Raw genomic sequence first — 19,272 nt, 5'->3', positions numbered from 1 at the left:
GGCGCGCTGTCCAGCTCCCCAGGGTGCAGGGCCTGGGGGTCCAGCACGTCCTCGCGGGAGCCGCTCGCGCCCTTCCCCTTGGACAGCGTCTTCCGGATCCGCAGGTTGGAGAACACGGACGCCCTGGACTCCGACTTGCCCCTCTTCTTGCCCGGCTCCCCGCCGCCGCCGCNCGCCGCGAGATGCGCAGGCGGCTCCAAGGCTCCGGGACCTGCCGTGAAACAGAGTTAAACGAAACGCATTTTAAATGGTGGAGAAACGAGGCCGAGTGGCAATTCAGAGGTGTTGTAACATNGAACCGCGAGATCATGACCAGAGCGAAAGCCGGATGCTTAACCGACTGATCCACCCAGGCGCCCCTGGGTTGTTCTTTAATAGCTGATCGTCTTGAACGCTGTTAACGCGCTGGAGCGTCTGCTCGGGAAGGGCTCCTACATCTACTGCTGCCTTATGTTCGATGCAGACCTTGCATCTATTTCCTTGAGAGACTATCAGCTGCCATTTCAAAAGTTCATCTTTCAAACTTTCCACGCAAAAATGGCAAGGTGAAGGAATAAAAAAAAAAAAATCCTAAGAGATTAGAGTCGATTAAAATGCTAATCTCCAAAATTCTACGTATTTAACATATAAATCAAATAGCATTTGTATTCCAAAAGGGTACATATACTATACCTCCCAGGAGGTCAAACTCATCAATATTAAACATGCTCCTATTGTTGCATATAAAAAGGAAAAAGACAAAAAGGAAACACCCTTGGCACGGACGCATGAATTCAGATGTTAGGCTATAAACCGCTGCTTCCCAAGCCAGCCCATCAAGGAAACTTTGTCCTTGCCTTCATTATAAAACTTTGTGACACTTGAACAGAATTTCTTAACATTCTGGCTCCTGTATTAATAGAAGAATTCCCTTCTTTGTAAACCTTGTCACTGTTACGTAGGAAATTTAGTTACCCACATTAAAGCATTTTTTAAATTTTTAAAGAAGTTCCAAGAATAAAGCAGCATTAATCAATACTACTACACAATAATGTTACGATGATATTAATTTGAGTTACAAATTCATCCTTCAGCCCTCTGAAAATACGTAGTGGCTAGCCAACATGCTAGTATTCTAAAGTAAGCCCAAAGGAGGAAAACGTCGTACATATTATAACGATGCAACTTAAATGAGGCAAGCAAATGCTCCTTTGTATAGTGTGAACTACGTTTTAAACCTCTCTCTTTCACCATTTTTATCTTTTTTAAAATAATCTTTGGATGAGTCTTTGATATCAAAGTATTACAGTGCAATAAGCACTAGCCTTTTTCAAATTACGTTCTTAAAAATAGATGATTTAAAGTCAGGCAGCCAGTCATTTTAGGTGGCCTTTTTGAGGAAATGGTTTGGAGAAATCACCTTTAATAATAATTCTGCCAGGGTGACAGCCTTGTCTCAGAGAGGTTCTGGAGTGCTTGAAAAGCCTTTGTTTCCCCTCTTTCACAAAACTGCGCTCTTCTAGAATGCCGGCTCCTCAGAGAGCACAGTTCGCCTAAGGCTAATAGAATTTTCTGCTTGTTTGAACACTGAGGTACTATGGATTTTGATTTTTGCTCTTTCTTTCACAAGACATCTTTGACTCCGAACTATTTGGGGGGTGGGGGGTGGTTTTTGTTTCTTTTTACCTTCTTTGTTTATTTTTACTTTCTTTACTATTTACTTCTGTCTTATATTTAAGTTCCAGAGATTTAAAAAAAAAAGGGGGGGGGGGTGGAGAGAAGAAGGCAAGGAGGGAGGACAGAAGAGAGAAAAAGCCTGCTGATGTTTTCACAGCCTTTGAACAACATGGCCGCTGTGTTGCAGGTCACAGGTGACAAAGCTCTACTACTTGCAAGGGCTTATTGGGAACTCACAAGTGTGGTCATCAAATGTAGGTAGGTACGCTCAATCCAATTTAATTAATGAGTAAGTGCAGGCTGAGATCTGTCCAAGGTCCTTAGCAACAAAGGCAATACTTGAACCTACAAATTTAGGTTCCTAATTCTTTATAACAAACACTACATAGTTTATTCTTTTGTGGACTGGTAAGAGCATCATGAAGCAAACAGTATTTAGTGGACCCAAAGATGCGTGGGGCATGGCCTAAGCTTAACTCTGTTTAATGCAGAAAGGATATCATCTCTCTAGTTGCAATAAAAAAAAAAAATTTAACAATAGAGATCCTACCTTGTGCCTGACCAAATACGAGGTACCAGGACACAGAATAAAAAATGACAGATATGGCTAGCCTCTATATTCAAGAACCTAATCTACAATAATTGTTGGTAAAAATCTTTAGTATTAGCATCCCAAACAGGTCACCAAAAATGTATATGAAATCAGTTGCTACCCATTTTCCAACAGAAGGAATTAGATATAGACTTTAAAAATAATAGAAGTACCTTAGAAGATTTTTAACAAATGTTGAACTCCAGTTCATAATATACATATGTGAATGTAGTTGGAATAAATGTACAAAACTCTTCAACTGACTGAAAAAATTAAGATGCTTTAGTGGATGGAGATATGGACAGATAACATAATAAAGCAGGTATATTTACATTTTAATTGTATAATTTGGGTGATGGATATATGTTCTTGCTGTAAAATTCTTTCCGCTCTTCTGTATGTTTGAAATTTTGAAATGTGGTATGTATAAGAAAGTGAGTTATAAGAATGTTGAATTTCCCAGCTTCTTTGAAATTAAAACAACATGTTTTATGACACTCAGTTAACAGTAAGGGAATAATCAATCCTCCTCTCTTCCCTTTTATCTGTTTGTCTGAATTACACGTCACTTCTTTTTCTCTTTTCTTTTAGCTCTCCTCCCGTTCCATTGCTCTCTCAATTCAGGATCTCTCACTCCTGAAATGTTTTGATAATGTGGTTTTAGTTTTCACTCTGCTTCACCTTGATGAACGTTTGAGAATCTCTAACAAAACAATCAGATTGGATGTTAATTATCCAACTTGCCCTTTTCTCCAGCAGGTGNCGCCCCCGCCCCCTGCCCTGACTTTCCTCCTATACTCCAGACTCCTGGACCCACTTTGCAGAGAAGAGCTGCACTGCCATGCCCCCACTCAAACCCACCGTATCTGAAATGGGACTCATGTGCTCTTGCAAATTCATTCTTTTGTTTGTTTGTTTGTTTGTTCTGCAAAAGCACACAATCTCTCCAGTTGCCCAAACCCAACTGTTGTTAATTCTTGCCTCTCCCTTAGTCCACGCAATTTAGCAATCGCAGAGATTTCTCTATTCTTCCTTCTTATGTCTCTCCCATCCACTTATCCGTGGGATCCCTATGGCTGCTTCGCATGTCTTTCTCCCACCCCCACTTCCAACTCTCACCTGTTCTTTCTTGCTCTCATCAATGCTTCTCAAATGGGGAGATGATTTTGCTCCCCAGGGAACATTTGGCCCCGTTTGGGACATTTTGGGTTTTCATAATGGTCGGGATGCGGCTAGCACCAATGATGCTGCTAAACATAATACATAGGACAGCATCTTCCCTTCAGCCCAAAACGTCAGCCGTGCTGTGGCTGAGCACCTGCTTTGTCCTGAAACCTCTCATCAGTCCTGAGAGTCAATCAATGTTTAATGAATGAGTAAAAGAATGGAGATTATTATTATTTTGAAAAGTATTTCTCAGTTAATCAAGCCAAATCAAAAACTTGAAAGGAGAACTTAACAAGACAAATAAGACTTTAACTATGATGCCTATCATACCAGTATTTTAAATGGAGAATTAACTCTTCTCTGAGACATTCATATTCTATGGAATAATGTATCTACATAAATATCCCGATTGTTCACATACTTGCTAACACTGTAAAAAGCCCTATTCTTACCAGAAAACTTCAAGATGGAATCCCCACACCTCTGTTATAGAAATCATTATGTGGATCACAAACGAGAGTTATGTAGCTTTCAGTTTTCACCATCCTCTCTCATGTTATCACCAATACAGTACTTGGAAATTAAGTGCTTACAAAGCTGAGAAAAATCAAACATTACTTTGCCCAAGCAATACAGAATGCACTACCAATTTTTTTCTATTTTAGAAGAGAGTTAAAGGTAATGATTATAAATCACATGTGTTTCTCATTGCTGCAAGTAGAACATAAACTTCCCTCCTAGATAGGTGGGCACACTTTAGCTTTCAACATATATTAACCAAAAAAAAATGTGGTTTATTTGCAAATGAGAAACAAAGGAAAGAGGGAAAACAGTCATTTTGTTCTTATGTCACAAGAAATCTACAAAGCTAGAGTCCTGGTATTGAGTCTCTAGAAGTACCCTTTATAGGTGAAGTTGGCCTTTCTACCTCAACAGGACCATCCAGGGACTCTTACGTGACTAATCAACAACTATTCAGAATTGCCTGTAGAAAGCCCCACTGTAAGCCCATGATTTACCTTGTTCAGTGACAAGAAGGCACAAAAAGCATTCTAAAGACAGAGCCAATGAGAAATTAAGATGGAGACAGCCAGTCCTTGGCCTGGGAAACACTGCTCTCCCATAGAAATGTAACGCAAAACTCATTGGTAACATAATATTCTAGTATCCACATTAAAAGGGTTAAAAGAAACAGATGAAAATAATTTGAAGGACTAAATAATTGTTTAACTGCATATATCCCAAATATTTCCACAAGAAATCAATAAAAAAAATTATTAGGGGAAGAGATTACATTGTTTTTCCATACTAGGTCTTTGAGATCCAGTATGAATTTTACTAAAAGCAACATCTCATTCAGACTAGTCACATAACAATTGTTTAATAGCCATCTGTAGCAAATACACACTCTTTTTGAGTGCAGCCTTCACCTAGGTTTTTCAGACCTTTTTGAGCAACTCTTAGAATCTGCAAACATTAATCCAAATTGTGTTATTGAGTTTTAAAGTAGTATTATCTACTTTGATAGACTTAAATGTAGGTATATCAGAACACTATGTCTTTTCACATCTAAGCATAACGTTTCTTATTTAACCAGTTGTGGGGGAAATTATAACCATTTTATTGACCGTTTAACAGAGGTATAATTGGGGTGAAGTCCTCACTCTTGACAGAGCTTGCCAACACTACGATAAAAAGATCCGTGGAACAAGCATGGGAAGAGATTCTAAGTGGGGCATCTGGCTGGCTCACTTGAGTATGTGACTCTTGATTTTTGGATTGTAAGTTTGAGCCTCAGTTTGGGCCTAGAGATTACTTTAAAAAAATAAAAACATGGGCGCCTGGGTGGCTTAGTCGGTTAAGCGTCCGACTTTTGCTTAGGTCATGATCTCGCGGTTCGTGGGTTCGAGCCCCGCGTCGGGCTCTGTGCTGACTGCTAGCTCAGAGCCTGGAGCCTGTTTCAGTCTGTGACTCCCTCTCTCTCTGACCCTCCCCTGTTCACGCTGTCTCTCTCTCTCTCTCTCCTAGAAATAAACATTTAAAAAAAATAAAAATATAAATATAAAAACAGAGATTCTAATATAAATATGGACAGAAGAGAGAAAACTATATTCCACAGAGCACTCTGGTTTTAGTAATAATTTGATAATAAATAAAATGAGGCCTCCCCACAAAAATTAGGTCAAACATAGGGGTTTTCATTAAGCCAAGTCACCCCAGGAAGCATACACAGTGTTTGTCCTAATAGACGTTAGTTTGTCCATGCATATTCCAGAAGATGATCTTAATACTGGTTTTAATCACACTGCTCCTTTATATTATACATATTAAAGATGCTTTTACACTGATTTCTAAGTGTCAGCATTTTCTCTTAGAATTTAAGAGCCAATCTAATTATTACAATATGGTATTAAACAAAATTCATTGAATTAAATTTAAAGATTAAATTGGCTTTATTCAATGATTCATGAATTGGACAGCATCTCATTTAGAAACAGAAAGGAGCTCCATCAAGCTGCAAAAAAGGAAAGGTTTTTAAAGGAAGAGAGGGAACAGAAAAAAAAAAGTTATTAGCAAAGAATGTGTTGATTTAGTCAAGGTCACCTAATGACAAAGGAAGAGATCTATCAGTGAATTACTTCCAAGGGCTGACCAGGAAATTTCAGGTTTTCTGTTTAAAGATTACATTGTGGAAGAAGCTAAAGCCACAATTAAGGTTTTTTTTTTTTAAGTTTATTTATCTATTTTGAGAGAGAGTGAACAAAGGAGAAACGGGGGGGAGAGAGAGGGGGAGAGGGAGAGNGGGCTGACCAGGAAATTTCAGGTTTTCTGTTTAAAGATTACATTGTGGAAGAAGCTAAAGCCACAATTAAGGTTTTTTTTTTTTAAGTTTATTTATCTATTTTGAGAGAGAGTGAACAAAGGAGAAACGGGGGGGAGAGAGAGGGAGAGAGAGAGAGAGAGAGAGAGAGAATCCCAAGCAGGCTCCACACTGACAGCGCAGAGCCCCACACAGGGCTCGATCCCACGAACTGTGAGATTATGACCTGAACTGAAACTAAGAGTCAATGCTCAACCAACCAAGCCACCCAGGCGCCCCAGCCTCGGTTAAGTTTAGTATTAAGTCTTGTTTGGCTGACATGGAGTCTTAATATAAATGACTCCATTTTGAGTGTGTGGTTTTCTTTTTAACAATAGAAAAAGACCAAAAAAGACCCAAAGAGGAGAAAATAAATATTTCCATTGAGGGGCAGTGCTTGCTTGCTCTTTATGCAGCAAACGCCTTAACCCTTTGCACTTCCACACAGAAATTAAGAGGAACTTGTTCTGATCACAAATAATCCAAAAGAGGTTTAAAACTCACATCTCTTAACTGAAGACCTTTCCAGAGAGTTGCCTTCAAGCAATTTATACTTCACGAGACAATGGCTGGTTGCTGGAATTTTCTTTCTTTCTTTCTTTTGCGACACAGAGCAGTGGTTTCAGTATAGAGCTTTACATCTGCTTCGTTTTCCTCTGAGGAGCAGGAAAAGGCTTGTGGGAGATTTTACTTCACTCACCTGTGTGGGAGCATCAGCTGTACAAATGTGATTTCAGGGTGCTGACTGAGGAAGGGGGAAATTTCACTCTCAGTGTAACTAGGATTTCTGGTAAGTGTAGAGAAACAGCTATCATCAGACTTTCAAGGCAAAATGATTGTAATGCTTACTGGGAATTAATTAATCAGTGTCTACTGCTACACCTTAAATACTCCCTCAGAGATTAGGGAGGCAGGAAAAGAAAGTTGATTCAAAACTTCAGAACGTCAGTCTGTCTTTCCTTGCCTGTGATATGCTATGAAAGACTGCTAGAGTTATTTGGTGCTCCCATGCTCACCGAGTCTTTGGCATTCTTCCCAGCCAAGGAAACATTTTCTAGGCATTTCTTCCTGTCCTGCTACAGCTCCTGGGACTTTAAGGCAGATGCATATGCAAAATCTAAAAAATGGCAAAAACACTTAAAATAGCTGTTAAGCAGATGAGTGATTTCTACAGTTTGCAAGGTCCCTTCTTTGAATTTTCCTGAGTTGTTGGATCTGAGGTGCCCGGAAAGAGACGTGCAGGGTGCACTGACGTGTGTTCATCAAGACAATAGTTTTATGGGCCTCGGTAATGATGACAACTTGGAAAGCTTCCAACTGGATCAATTTCAGCTGCCAGGTCGAAGTGGGCTGAAGTAGTCTACTGGTCTACAAAATGTGTTAACTCCCACAAAGTGGAAACTCCTTCCAACCTTTAGGGAGCTTGAAAGTAGGCTTTAAAGGCATAGTTTGAAGCCTGACCTGTTTATTTTACTACTTGATAGTGTTTTGTTTTACTTTTAATATAAATGAATTCTTACATTATTAATTTATATTATTTTGTATTATGATTGGTTATATTATATACTAGCTATATATAAATATATTAATTACGTGATGTATGTAAATATACAAATATACTAATTATATTGTTCATTTGTAATAAATTAATCTCAGTTTTATTGAGATATAATTGACATACAATCCTACATAAGTGTGTGTACAGCATATATTGCAAAATGATGACTGCAGTACGTTTAGTTAACATCCAGTACCTCATCTGGTTACAACTGTTTTTCATTGAGAGTCTTTAAATGCTCGGCACTACAGTAGCAGATGTTTCTATAGTGGTGATTAAAATAGTCCTGTTCCTTGGCCTCAGGGAATTTACAGTGCAATGGGATGAGGTAAGACCATGAACAAGTCAATAAATAAACAGTATAATTGCAAACTGTGATTATGATGCGTAGAGTAAAAACAGATGCTTTAAGAATGGGACGAACCTGCTTTAAAGCGGGTGATCAGAGAGAAGTCTTCTCCAAAGGCCTAACATTTATGATAAGAACTAGAGGTTGAAAAGGTTTCAAACAAGCAAAATGTGTGAGAAAAGTATTTGGGCAGAGGAAAAAGTGTGAAGCAAGGTTAAAAAGCCAAGTAGTTTATTGGTAAAAGCAACTGGTAAGGTAATTCTGTGCCTCAGAATCTATGACCCTACTTTCACAGCATCTGAGTTCCTGGGAAAATGCTTAATATGTTATATTTCCACTTACCACCTATTTTCATCACAACAGAATGAAGTATTAATTACTTACTATCTTTTAAGAACTATCTGAGCCTTACAATTAATTATGTAGCTAGGCTATGAACAAAGTAATGGTATGGATTGGAGGAACCGAGGTTAATAATCACTTTGGGAGTACCCTCAAACTCAACGAATGGGTACCTCTTCCCCTGATCCCACCCTGCCCCCATGATTCTGAAGGTTATCAAGCTTCTGTCCTTTTTCTGTCCCTAAAACCACTGGGAAAGACCTATTTTAATAATCTTCTACTTTCTCTGGAACCATTCTACCACGATAATTAAATTCCACTTCCATTTTTAAAAGTTACCTGTAGGGGGGGCGCCTGGGTGGCTTAGTCGGTTAAGCGTCCGACTTTCGCTTAGGTCATGATCTCGCGGTTCGTGGGTTCGAGCCCCGCGTCGGGCTCTGTGCTGACTGCCGGCTCAGAGCCTGGAGCCTGTTTCAGTCTGTGACTCCCTCTCTGTCTGACCCTCCCCTGCTCACGCTGTCTCTCTCTCTCTCTCCTAGAAATAAATAAAACATTAAAAAAAAAAAAAGAAATAAATAAAAGTTACCTGTAGTAGCTTGTTCATGTGTAGAAAGAATGGGCCTTAGATCAAGGGGGTCCTAATCTTGACTTTACCATTTGGCCTCGGTGATTTGGGGTCAAATGGTCAAATAAATTCTCTCTGGGGTTCAATTTCTCCATCTGTAAAATAAGTATAATAGTAGCTCCTTTATAAGAGTATTGCAAGGATTTGGGGTGCCTGGGGGGCTCAGTCAGTTAAGCATCCAACTCTTGATTCGGCTCACATCATGATCTCATCATTTGTGGGTTCAATCCCTGTGTCAGGGCTATCATCATGAAGCCTGTTTGGGATTCTCTCTCTGTCCGTTTCTCTCTCTCTCAAAATAAATACATAGAAGATATAGAGATAGATTAAAATAATTTTTCAAAAAGAAAATAGAACTTTAAAAAATATTGCTGCAAGGATTTAATCGACCATCTATACAAATGGCCTGGCACATAATAGGTGCTCAATAAATGTTGAACAAAGGCTATTAAGAGTGAGTTATGTAATCCAAATAATTCCAGACCTCTTACAACTGAGATATCCTAGAAACACTAAAAGGAAGAAATATTAATTCACCGAGACTGAAGAAGCCTGCCATGCATAAAAAGCTAGATATTCTCAAGTTATGTTGCTAAGTTCTGAACTGTTGCCTTCCTGCCAACAAAGATGCTATACTTATGCCACCCTTAGATGAGTGCCAAGGGGTGAATTTTTTTCTGTTGGTCTAGAATTTTCCTGCCCCTAAATGCTAGATTTTATTTACCACAGTTGTGGAGATGTGAGCTCAGAGAAACTGAGCCCTGAGGCAGTATACCCAGGCCTCCCAAACAGAAGATTCAGACTGGCCTGAACTTTGAGTCCACTTCAAGGGAAAGAATGTTAATCTAGGAATTTTCTAACTATAATGAAAGACAGACATGAATCCATCCCCAGATCTGAATATATGTGGCAGGTTCTTCACAATACATTTTCTGAGCTGGAATACATTTTCATGACCTAATAGTAAAAATTAATATTTTTAAAGATAGATAAAATGTGATATATCCATGCAATGGAATACTCTTCAGCAATAAAAAGTTAGGAAGTACTCATACATGTTAGCGTATGGCTGAGCCTCAAAAATATTACACTAAGTAAGTGAAAGAGTCAGATTTTAAAAATGGCCACATCGTTTACAGTTTTATTTATAAGAAATGTCCAGAAAAGGCGATTTTATAGAGACAGATAGTAGGCAAGTAGTTGTCTATGGCTGAGGCGGGAATGGGAACTGACTACAAATTGGCATGGGTTTCATTTGGAGGTATGGGTAGAAATGTTCTAAAATGAAATCGTGGTGATGGTTATACAATTCTGTAAACATACTAAGCGATCATGGAATTCAAACAGGTGGATTTATCATATGTAAATTACACCTTCACAAAAAATATTAATTACAAAAATTAATTTAGGGGCACCTGGGAGTCTCAGTCAGTTAAGAGTTTAACTTCAGCTCAGGTCATGATCTCAGAGTTTGTGAGTGTAAGCCTCACACTGCGCTCTGTGCTGACAGCTCAGAGCCTGGAGCCTGCTTCGGATTCTGTGTCTCCTTCTCCCTCTGCCTCCCCTGCTCATGCTCTCGCTCTCTCGCTCGCTCGCTCGCTCTCTCTCTCTTTCTCTCTCAAAAATAAACATTAAAAAACTAAAACAAAATAATTTAAGAAGTTAATGGTTTTCACTTTGAGTCTCAGCTTCGAGGCAGTGATTTCCTTATAAGAAATTGCCTAAGTTCCATTGCTCTAAAGTTATTGGTCTATGCCCAAATTTGACTCACTTCTCAGGTCCAAAGGAACTCCAGGAAAGTTCCAGAGATGAATATTCCAAAGTCATGAGGGGTAGAGCAGCTGAAGAGTGGTTCTCACTAGATAAACTAAGTAAAGAAGGGAACTCTTGCTGGGTTTGTCCTATGTTATTGACCATAACAGGTCAGCTGCGATACACAGTATGAACTGGATGTTCCCAGTTCCCCAATACAGTAATGTTTCTTTTTAACAATAAATAAGCAAAAATTTAAAATTTTTTTTTGTGTTTTAGAAAGGGAGCACAAGCAGGGGAGAGGCCCAGAGAGAATCTTAAACAGGCTTCACAGTCAGCTCAGAGCCCAACATGGAACTTGATTCCATGACCCTGGGATCATGACCTGAGCTGAAATCAAGAGTTGGACACAACGGATTGAGCCATCCAGGCACCCTGAACAAAATGTTTTAAGTTCTAAGCTACAAGATGATCTGAAAACGTATTAATCAGCAGTGGAAGTGACAGAGGCCATCAAACATCTCCGTCCCCAGCAAGGAAACTCTTTTAAATCAGTTTAACTCCCTTTGTCATTGATTTGAGTTGTTGATCATGAGAAGGGGAAGGAAGAATAGGCAGCATGGAAAACTAAACTCAAGCCCAAGTTTTTTTTTCCAATCCTCAAATCAGGACTCAATAATGATTAATTATTGTTGCTTCGTTTATGTATAAACACTTTCAGTTAGGGAACATGTAGCTGCAAGGAAACAACATCCACTCACAGTCCAAGTAAAAGGATTTTCTTTCAAGGACAGGATAGGCATGGACTTCAAAGGGCTGGAAACAAAGAACACTGAGCAGTATACAGAGATTTAACAGTCATCACACAGCTGCTTTATCTGTCTGCCTTCCTAGAATGTTTCTTGGTTTTATTTCTCTCCATGTATCTATAATTTCCTTTATTTTCTGCCTACTAAACAGCATGCACATGGCCTAAAATGGCTGAGCAAGGCCAGGTTCCATATAACCTTACAGTTCAAGTACCAAGCACTATTTGATCACAACTAGAGATTGTTCCACCAATGTCAAGTATCTATCCTGATCCAACCAGCTGAGGCCAGGAGGGATGAGCCACAAAATCTGTCATGGTTACATACGCCCACTATGGTAGGCAGCGTGATGGCCCCCGAAGGTGTCCTTGTTTTAATTCCCAGAACTCTTAAATATGTTACATGGAGAGGAGGAGCTATGGCTGTAGATGGAATTAAGCTTATGGAATCAGCCGTCCTTGAGATAAGCAGATTATGCTGGATTGCCTAGGAGGGACCAGTGTAATCACAAGGGTTATAAGTGAAAGAGGGGAGCAGGAGAGTCAGTGTTAGGAGAAGAGATGTGAAGACGGAAGCATCAGACAAAGTGAAGGGAGGAAGGGGCCTGGACCCAGAAACGCAGGTAGACTCTAGAAGCTGGCAAAGGCAAGGGCACTAAGTCCTTCCTAGAGCCTCTGGGAGGAACATTCCTGTGGACACATCGGTTTTGGGACTTCTGAATTCCAGAGCTGTCAGTTAATATATCGCTGTTATTTTAAGCCACTAAATTTGTGGTAATTTGTTACATCCGCATTAGAAAACTAATAGGGAGTTTAAAAAGTGAATCTGCGGGGCGCCTGGGTGACTCAGTCAGTTAGGCACCCAACTTCAGCTCAAGTCATGATCTCAAGATTTGTGAGTTCAAGCTTTAGCATCGGGCTCTGTGCGGACGGCTCGGAGCCTGGAGCTGCTTCAGATTCTGTGTCTCCCTCTCTCTCTGCCCCTCCCCCATTTGCATGCCATCTCTCCCTCTCTTTCAAAAATAAACATAAAAAAATAAATCATAAATAAAAATTTTTTAAAAAGTGAATCTCCATGTTTCATGGTTTATCCTCAGGAGAATTTAAAATCAAGCCTTCAAGTCTTACTCATTAGCAAATTTTACTTCTACAAATACAGGGAAAAGCCTTATTAAGAGACTCCTAGGAAAGGTGCTACGAATCTTGCCTTCCTGTGCTGGGCAGCAGAATCTCGACTGCAACTGTTAATTTGGAGCACAATTGCTTCAAGCATCTATATAAAATCATACTTAAAATGACTCTTCAATCTAGAACATTAAAATTATTTTTTTATTTTTTTAATGTTTTTTATTTATTTCTGAGAGAGAAAGTGTGTGTGAGCAGGGGAGGGTCAGAGAATGAGGGAGATAAAGAATCTGAAACAGGCTCCAGGCTCTGAGCTGTCCGCACAGAGCCCGACGCGGGGCTCGAACCCACGAACCACAAGATCATGACTGACTGACCCCCCCAGGCATCCCTAGAACATTAAAATTATAGCAAGGAGTGATTGATATTGAGTTAGCAACACTAACTGTGTTACAATATTACAATAAGTAATACAATAAGTAATACAACTGTGTTACTTATTACAATAAGTAATACACAGGCTTTACATTTAGCTTCCAATTCTTTTCTTAATCTTTTTTTTTTAATGTTCTTTTATATTTGAGACAGAGAGAGCATGAGTGGAAGAGGGGCAGAGAGAGAAGGAGACACAGAATCTGAAGCAGGCTGCAGGCTCTGAGCTGTCAGCACAGAGTCTAACACGGGGCTCGAACTCATGAGCCAGAAGATCATGCCCTGAGCAGAAGCTGGCTGCTTACAGCTGAGCCACCCAGGTGCCCCTCCAATTCTGTATTAAGGATTTAGTGTACTGGAATCCTGCTGTCTTTGGCTTTAATCTCTCCATATATGGCGAGAGCTCTGTCTCTGACCTTAGTCTAACTGTAAGATGTCCCCAGATCCACTTGCATACTTCATATTTCTGCTAGGCTGACTCCAAGATATTCCACATCCAAAATTTTCCAAATAATTGGAACCACAAAAGATCCCGAATAGCTAAAATAATATTGAAGAGGAAAACCAAAGCAGGAGGCATCACCATCCCCGACTTTAGCCTCTACTACAAAGCTGTAATCATCAAAACAGTGTGGTATTGGCACAAAAACAGAGACATAGACCAATGGAATAGAATAGAGAACCCAGAATTGGACCCACAAATGTACAGCCAACTATCTTTGACATACAGGAAAGAGCATCCAATGGAATAATGACAGTCTCTCTAACAGAAGGTGCTGGGAAAACTGGACAGCAACATGCAGAAGAATAAAACTAGACCACCTTCTCACACCATACACAAAAATAAACTCAAAATGGATGAAAGGTCTTAATGTGAGACAGGAAACCATCAAACCCCTAGAGGAGAAAGCAGGCAACAACCACTTTGACCTTAGCCGCAGCAATTTCTTACTCGACACATCTCCAAAGGCAAGGAAATAAAAAGCCAAAATAAACTAGTGGGACTAATCAAAATTAAGCGCTTCTGCACTGCAAAGGAAACAATCAAAAAAACTAAAAGGCAAGATATTTGCAAAGGACATATCAGATAAAGGGCTAGTATCCAAAATCTATAAGGAACTCACCAAACTCCACACCCGAAAAACAAACAATCCAGTGAAGAAACGGGCAGAAGACATGAACAGACACTTCTCCAAAGAGGACATCCAGATGGCCAACAGACACATGAAGAAAAGATGCTCAACGTCACTCATCATCAGGGAAATACAAATCAAAGCCACACTGAGATACCACCTCACGCCAATCAGAGTGGCTACAATGAAACAAATCAAGAAACTATAGATGCTGGCGAGGATGTGGAGAAACGGACACCCTCTTGCACTGTTGGTGGGAATGTAAACTGGTGCAGCCCCTCTGGAAAACAGTGTGGAGGTTCCTCAAAAAACTAAAAATGAACTACAATATGACCCAGCAGTAGCACTGCTAGGAATTTACCCAAGGGATACAGGAGTGCTGAGGCATAGGGCCACATGGACCCCAATGTTCATAGCAGCACTCTCAACAATAGCCCAATCATGGAAAGAGCTCAAATGTCCATCAACTTATGAATGGATAAAGAAGATGTAGTTTATATATACTTGGCAATGAGAAAGGATGAAATCCTGCCATTGGCAACAATGTAGATGGAACTGGAGGGTATTATGCTAAGTGAAATAAGTCAATCAGAGAAGGACAGATACCATATGTTTTCACTCATGTGTAGATCTTGAGAAACTTAACAGAAGACCATGGGGGGGGAGGGGAAGGGGGGAAAAGTTAGAGAGGGAGGGAGGCAAACCATAGGAGACTCTTGAATGCTGAGAACAAACTGAGGGCTGATGGGAGTGGGGGAATGGGGAAGGGGGGTGATGGCCATGGAGGAGGGCACTTGTTGGGATGAGCACTGGGTGTTGTATGTAAGCCAATCTGACAATAAGTTATATTTTTAAAAAGCTGTCTGGAAACTCCTCTGCTTCCCCCCAACTCTTCTTTACTGTGCTAAGTCCTAGTTATCTCCAGATATCAAGACAGAAATCACTTCATCTGAGAGCTTGTCTCGAAACCTTTACAAGCAGTTAAAATCCTTCTAAATATGGTCTCATAACCCCCAGTCCTGGTTTCGGTGACCACACTGAGCACCTTTTCTGGTACTTCCCAGTTTTGTTCCCACTAGATTTTAGTTCTTTGGGGGCGGGAAGTTGGCGTGCATATCATCATATCTCTAGTACCCCTCACTGGGCCTGGTGCCTACTATCTATACAGAGATAGATATTACATGAACTCATGCACGCCCCATTGGGATTGCATCAACATCAAAGTGACAAGCAAAGACAACATACTCCATGGTCCCTGCCTCTAGCAATCTCACATGCAGCAGGAAGACAAACCCATGGAGAAAGCAAAGACTACGTGTGTTAACGGTCAGAGTAAATAATATGGCATGAGCTCAACAGAAGTTTAGAGAGAAGGGGGATTGTGCTTGATGGAATGCTTGGAGGAGACCAAATGGAGACTTTGAACCTCGACTTTTTTTTTTCACTAGTTTCACAGTTCAAGACAAAGGGCACTTTTGAGCCTTTGGGCAAAGCAGTGAACTATTTCTTTAGTGTCAATCTTTTCCTAGACTGGGAGTTATTATTCTGAAGAGTGGTTTGGCAGCCTGCCCTATGACCTTAGTTTGCAATGAGTCCAAATCTTGTAATTTTTAGTATTATTATTGTTTTGTATTAGTTTATAACTAATGGCAGGTTATTTACACATACAGAATTTCAATTTATTCAGAATTGCCTTAAGTTTTATTCCAGCAAATAGATGACAATGTTTCTTCCAAAAACTTGTTTGGTAATTGCTCTGGTTGAAAAGATATAATAACAGCAATTTGCTTTCAAAGAGTCAAGATGCTTAACTGACTGAGCCACCCAGATGCCCCTATATTAAAGTCAGCTTTAAAAAGACTTAGAAGGTCAACCTAGCACTTTTATTAAAGAGTTCATGGGGCTCCTGGATGGCTCAGTCGGTTAAGCGGCCGACTTCAGCTCAGGTCATGATCTCAGGGTTCGTGGGTTCGAGCCCCACGTCGGGCTCTCTGCTGACTGCTAGCTCAGAGCCTGGAGCCTGTCTTCAGAGTCTGTATCTCCCTCTCTCTCTGACCCTCCCCTGCTCACGCTGTCTCTCTCTCTCTAAAAAAATAAATAAGACATTAAAAGTATATTTAAATAAATAAAATAAAAAGTTCAAAATTCCTAGTAGTAGTGGTTACTAAAATACTATAGCAAAGATATGTTTCCCAGGCATGTGAGAAACTATTTTCATCTGCCATCATTGTTCCACCTGATCATCAGGCAATAGTATTACCCCTCCCCTATGTTTACATAGTTTACTTAAAAACATATATTGTGCATTTTTATTTAACACACACTGCTGCAGTTTCTCTGGTTATTTCTGTAAAGAAAGTGTCCAGAATCAACTAAGACTCCCTACAAAATCTTTCAGGGGAGAAAAGTGAATTGCTCTAAATGGGCCAGGATCAGCTAAGAGCGTGACACGCCCACATAAAGCAGGGATGCTTGCAGACTACTCGGCCCTTCTGGGGAAACGGTCTCAGGGAGCATAGTAAGGCTTATGAATGTTCGTGGGAGGCAGTTCTGAGTATAAAGGTCAATAAAAAACAAGGGCTGGAGTTTGGGAGTGGGTGATGGAAACAAAGTGTGCAGTCAGAAGATGGGCTTGGGCAGAGAAGCAAGCAAGCTGCATGTAGGAGGGTGGAGGGTCAGAAATGCACACAGATGCCAGATGAGTCAGGTCTGCGTGAAGCAGGGGGTGAGGAGAAAAAGACTCAGATGAGAATGTAGCAAAGAAATGTGGAATTATCGGAGCAGGTGGTCTGTGGCTGAAGAGGTAGGGGAGAGGTGAGCAGGGTGGATGACGTAGAGAAAACGTCAGGATACTCAGGATGCCCAAAAAATGTAGTGTGCACATTGATTTTGTAAGATCAGTGTGGCATATTCTTTGGAGAAAGAAGTTATAAGAGTTTGAGAAGAGCAATCAACTAAATTATAATGCTGAAGAAAAATTATAAAAGTTTGCAAATGAGAAACATAAGGATTCATTTCTAATACCATTGATAGATTGGAAAAGATTGAGGGAGTTAGTAATGATCAGTTACTAAAATTCCCATATCCAAAAGGAAAAACTTTTCTATACTGATAAATAGGGGGAAATATGGTATTACATAGCATGTAATAATTTTGAAGTATATGTAAATTATTAACTGAGTTGGAACTGTTAAAATTATAGTTATTTTGCATACCAGTGCAGTGCACATTCAGATTTATAAAATACAGTATGGGAATATATTAGCAACAAAATAAAAAAGAGATCATTATAGTTAATGGAATGCATCCTCTTAATAAGGAATGATGTAAATGAGCATCTTCATAGCCTCAATTCAAGTCTCATATACAGATATGAGTGTATAAGTGAGAAGTAAATATTACCTTCCACCAATGTATTTGCTTATGAGGTTTAAAATATTGAATACATTTTCATTTTCCTACTGTGCTTCATGAGGTAGTTTCAGAGCCTAAGGAATTAAAAAGAAAATACTCACTGAAATGGAAGTATGCTTTCCTTGGAAAATATACGTTATCATTTATAAAAGGACTATCTGGTTTTTATTACAGTGCTGCAAAAGCTTGTATTCAACCAATAGTGCTTAATTGTCATTTTTAGGCTTCACAGTATGCTAATAATTTTGGCCAAATTCATAGGAAGTATCCAAATGAGGCAAACTCTAAAATCACAGAGTGTTGTAGTTCTTAAAGCACTTTTTTAGAGGGAACTAAATGTTTTAAATCCCTTTGGTTAGATCTCTTCACAGTAGCTTAGCAGTTGCTATCTTTATGTTATAAACCCAGATGCTAAGGCTGACTGCAAGATAATGACCTTATTCAAGGTCACTGAATAAATCAGTTTCAATCATAAGGCCAGACTTTGAACCTAGGAGTGCAACCAGTCTCTTAAGCTGCATTGGCATTAATTGACCTTTTAAATACTTTGGGTTTTCAAATCTGGTTTAAAAATTCAGTGTGATAGGGGCTCCTGGGTGGCTCAGATGGTTAATCTTCCGACTCTTGATTTAGGCTCAGGTCATAATCTTATGGTTCCTGAGATCGAGCCCTGCCTCAGGCTCTGCACTAACAGTGGGCGGAGCCTGCTGGGAATCCTCTCTCCCTTTCTCTGCCCCTTCCCCACTTGTTCTCTCCTCTCTCTCTCAAAGTAAATAAATAAACTTAAAAAATGTCTCTTCCCTTAAAAAAAATTCAATGTGATAAAACCATGAAAATCGATATACACATGCAATTTATCTACTTTGCAGCATGTATGGTGCCGAGTGAACATCTACACACCCTCAGTTCAAGACACATCAGGCCTGGGGCGCCTGTGTGTCTTAGTCGTTAAAGCAAAGCTTCCAACTTTCGCTTAGGTCATGATCTTACGGTTCGTGGGTTCGAGCCCCGCGTCGGGCTCTGTGCTGACTGCCAGCTCAGAGCCTGGAGCCTGTTTCAGTCTGTGACTCCCTCTCTCTCTGACCCTCCCCTGCTCACGCTGTCTCTTTCTCTCTCCTAGAAATAAAGAAAACATTAAAAAAAAAAAAAAGACACATCAGGCCTGTAAAAGTGTTTGGTTTGGCCAACAAACTGGTGAAAATTTTGGTTTTAAATTAGTTGCCAATGTTCTAAAATTAGGAGTTTCATGTAGCTGGTTTCCTGGCTTCTTTTTAAAATTTTAAAGATCTGTTGATAGTTTCCTTTGCAGTGCAGAAGCTTTTTATCTTGACGAGGTCCCAAGAGTTCATTTTTGCTTTTAATTCCTTTGCCTTTGGAAACGTGTCAAGCAAGAAATTGCTGCGGCTGAGGTCAAAGAGGTTGTTGCCTGCTTTCTCCTCTAGGGTTTTGATGGTTTCCT

The 19,272-nt window shown here is 39.9% G+C and overlaps 1 protein-coding gene across 1 annotated transcript in view; it reads right to left on the bottom strand.

Moving 5' to 3' along the window:
- FMN2 (formin 2) overlaps positions 1-19,272 on the bottom strand; it is a 433,801-nt gene that overhangs the window by 371,667 nt on the left and 42,862 nt on the right. Inside the window, exons 4-5 of the mRNA XM_077761768.1 lie at positions 673-710; positions 1-211 (exon numbers count right to left, since the gene is read on the bottom strand). The exon at positions 1-211 is cut by the window's left edge and continues 367 nt beyond it. Coding sequence (XP_077617894.1) covers positions 1-211; positions 673-710 — 249 coding nt within the window. The remainder of the gene's footprint in view (positions 212-672; positions 711-19,272) is intronic.

This window comes from Crocuta crocuta, unplaced genomic scaffold (assembly GCF_008692635.1).
Source record: "Crocuta crocuta isolate KB4526 unplaced genomic scaffold, BGI_CrCroc_1.0 scaffold243, whole genome shotgun sequence".
Lineage (NCBI taxonomy): Eukaryota > Metazoa > Chordata > Mammalia > Carnivora > Hyaenidae > Crocuta > Crocuta crocuta.
Note: the sequence above shows the minus strand (reverse complement) of the source record. Positions and strands in the feature narration are given on the sequence as shown.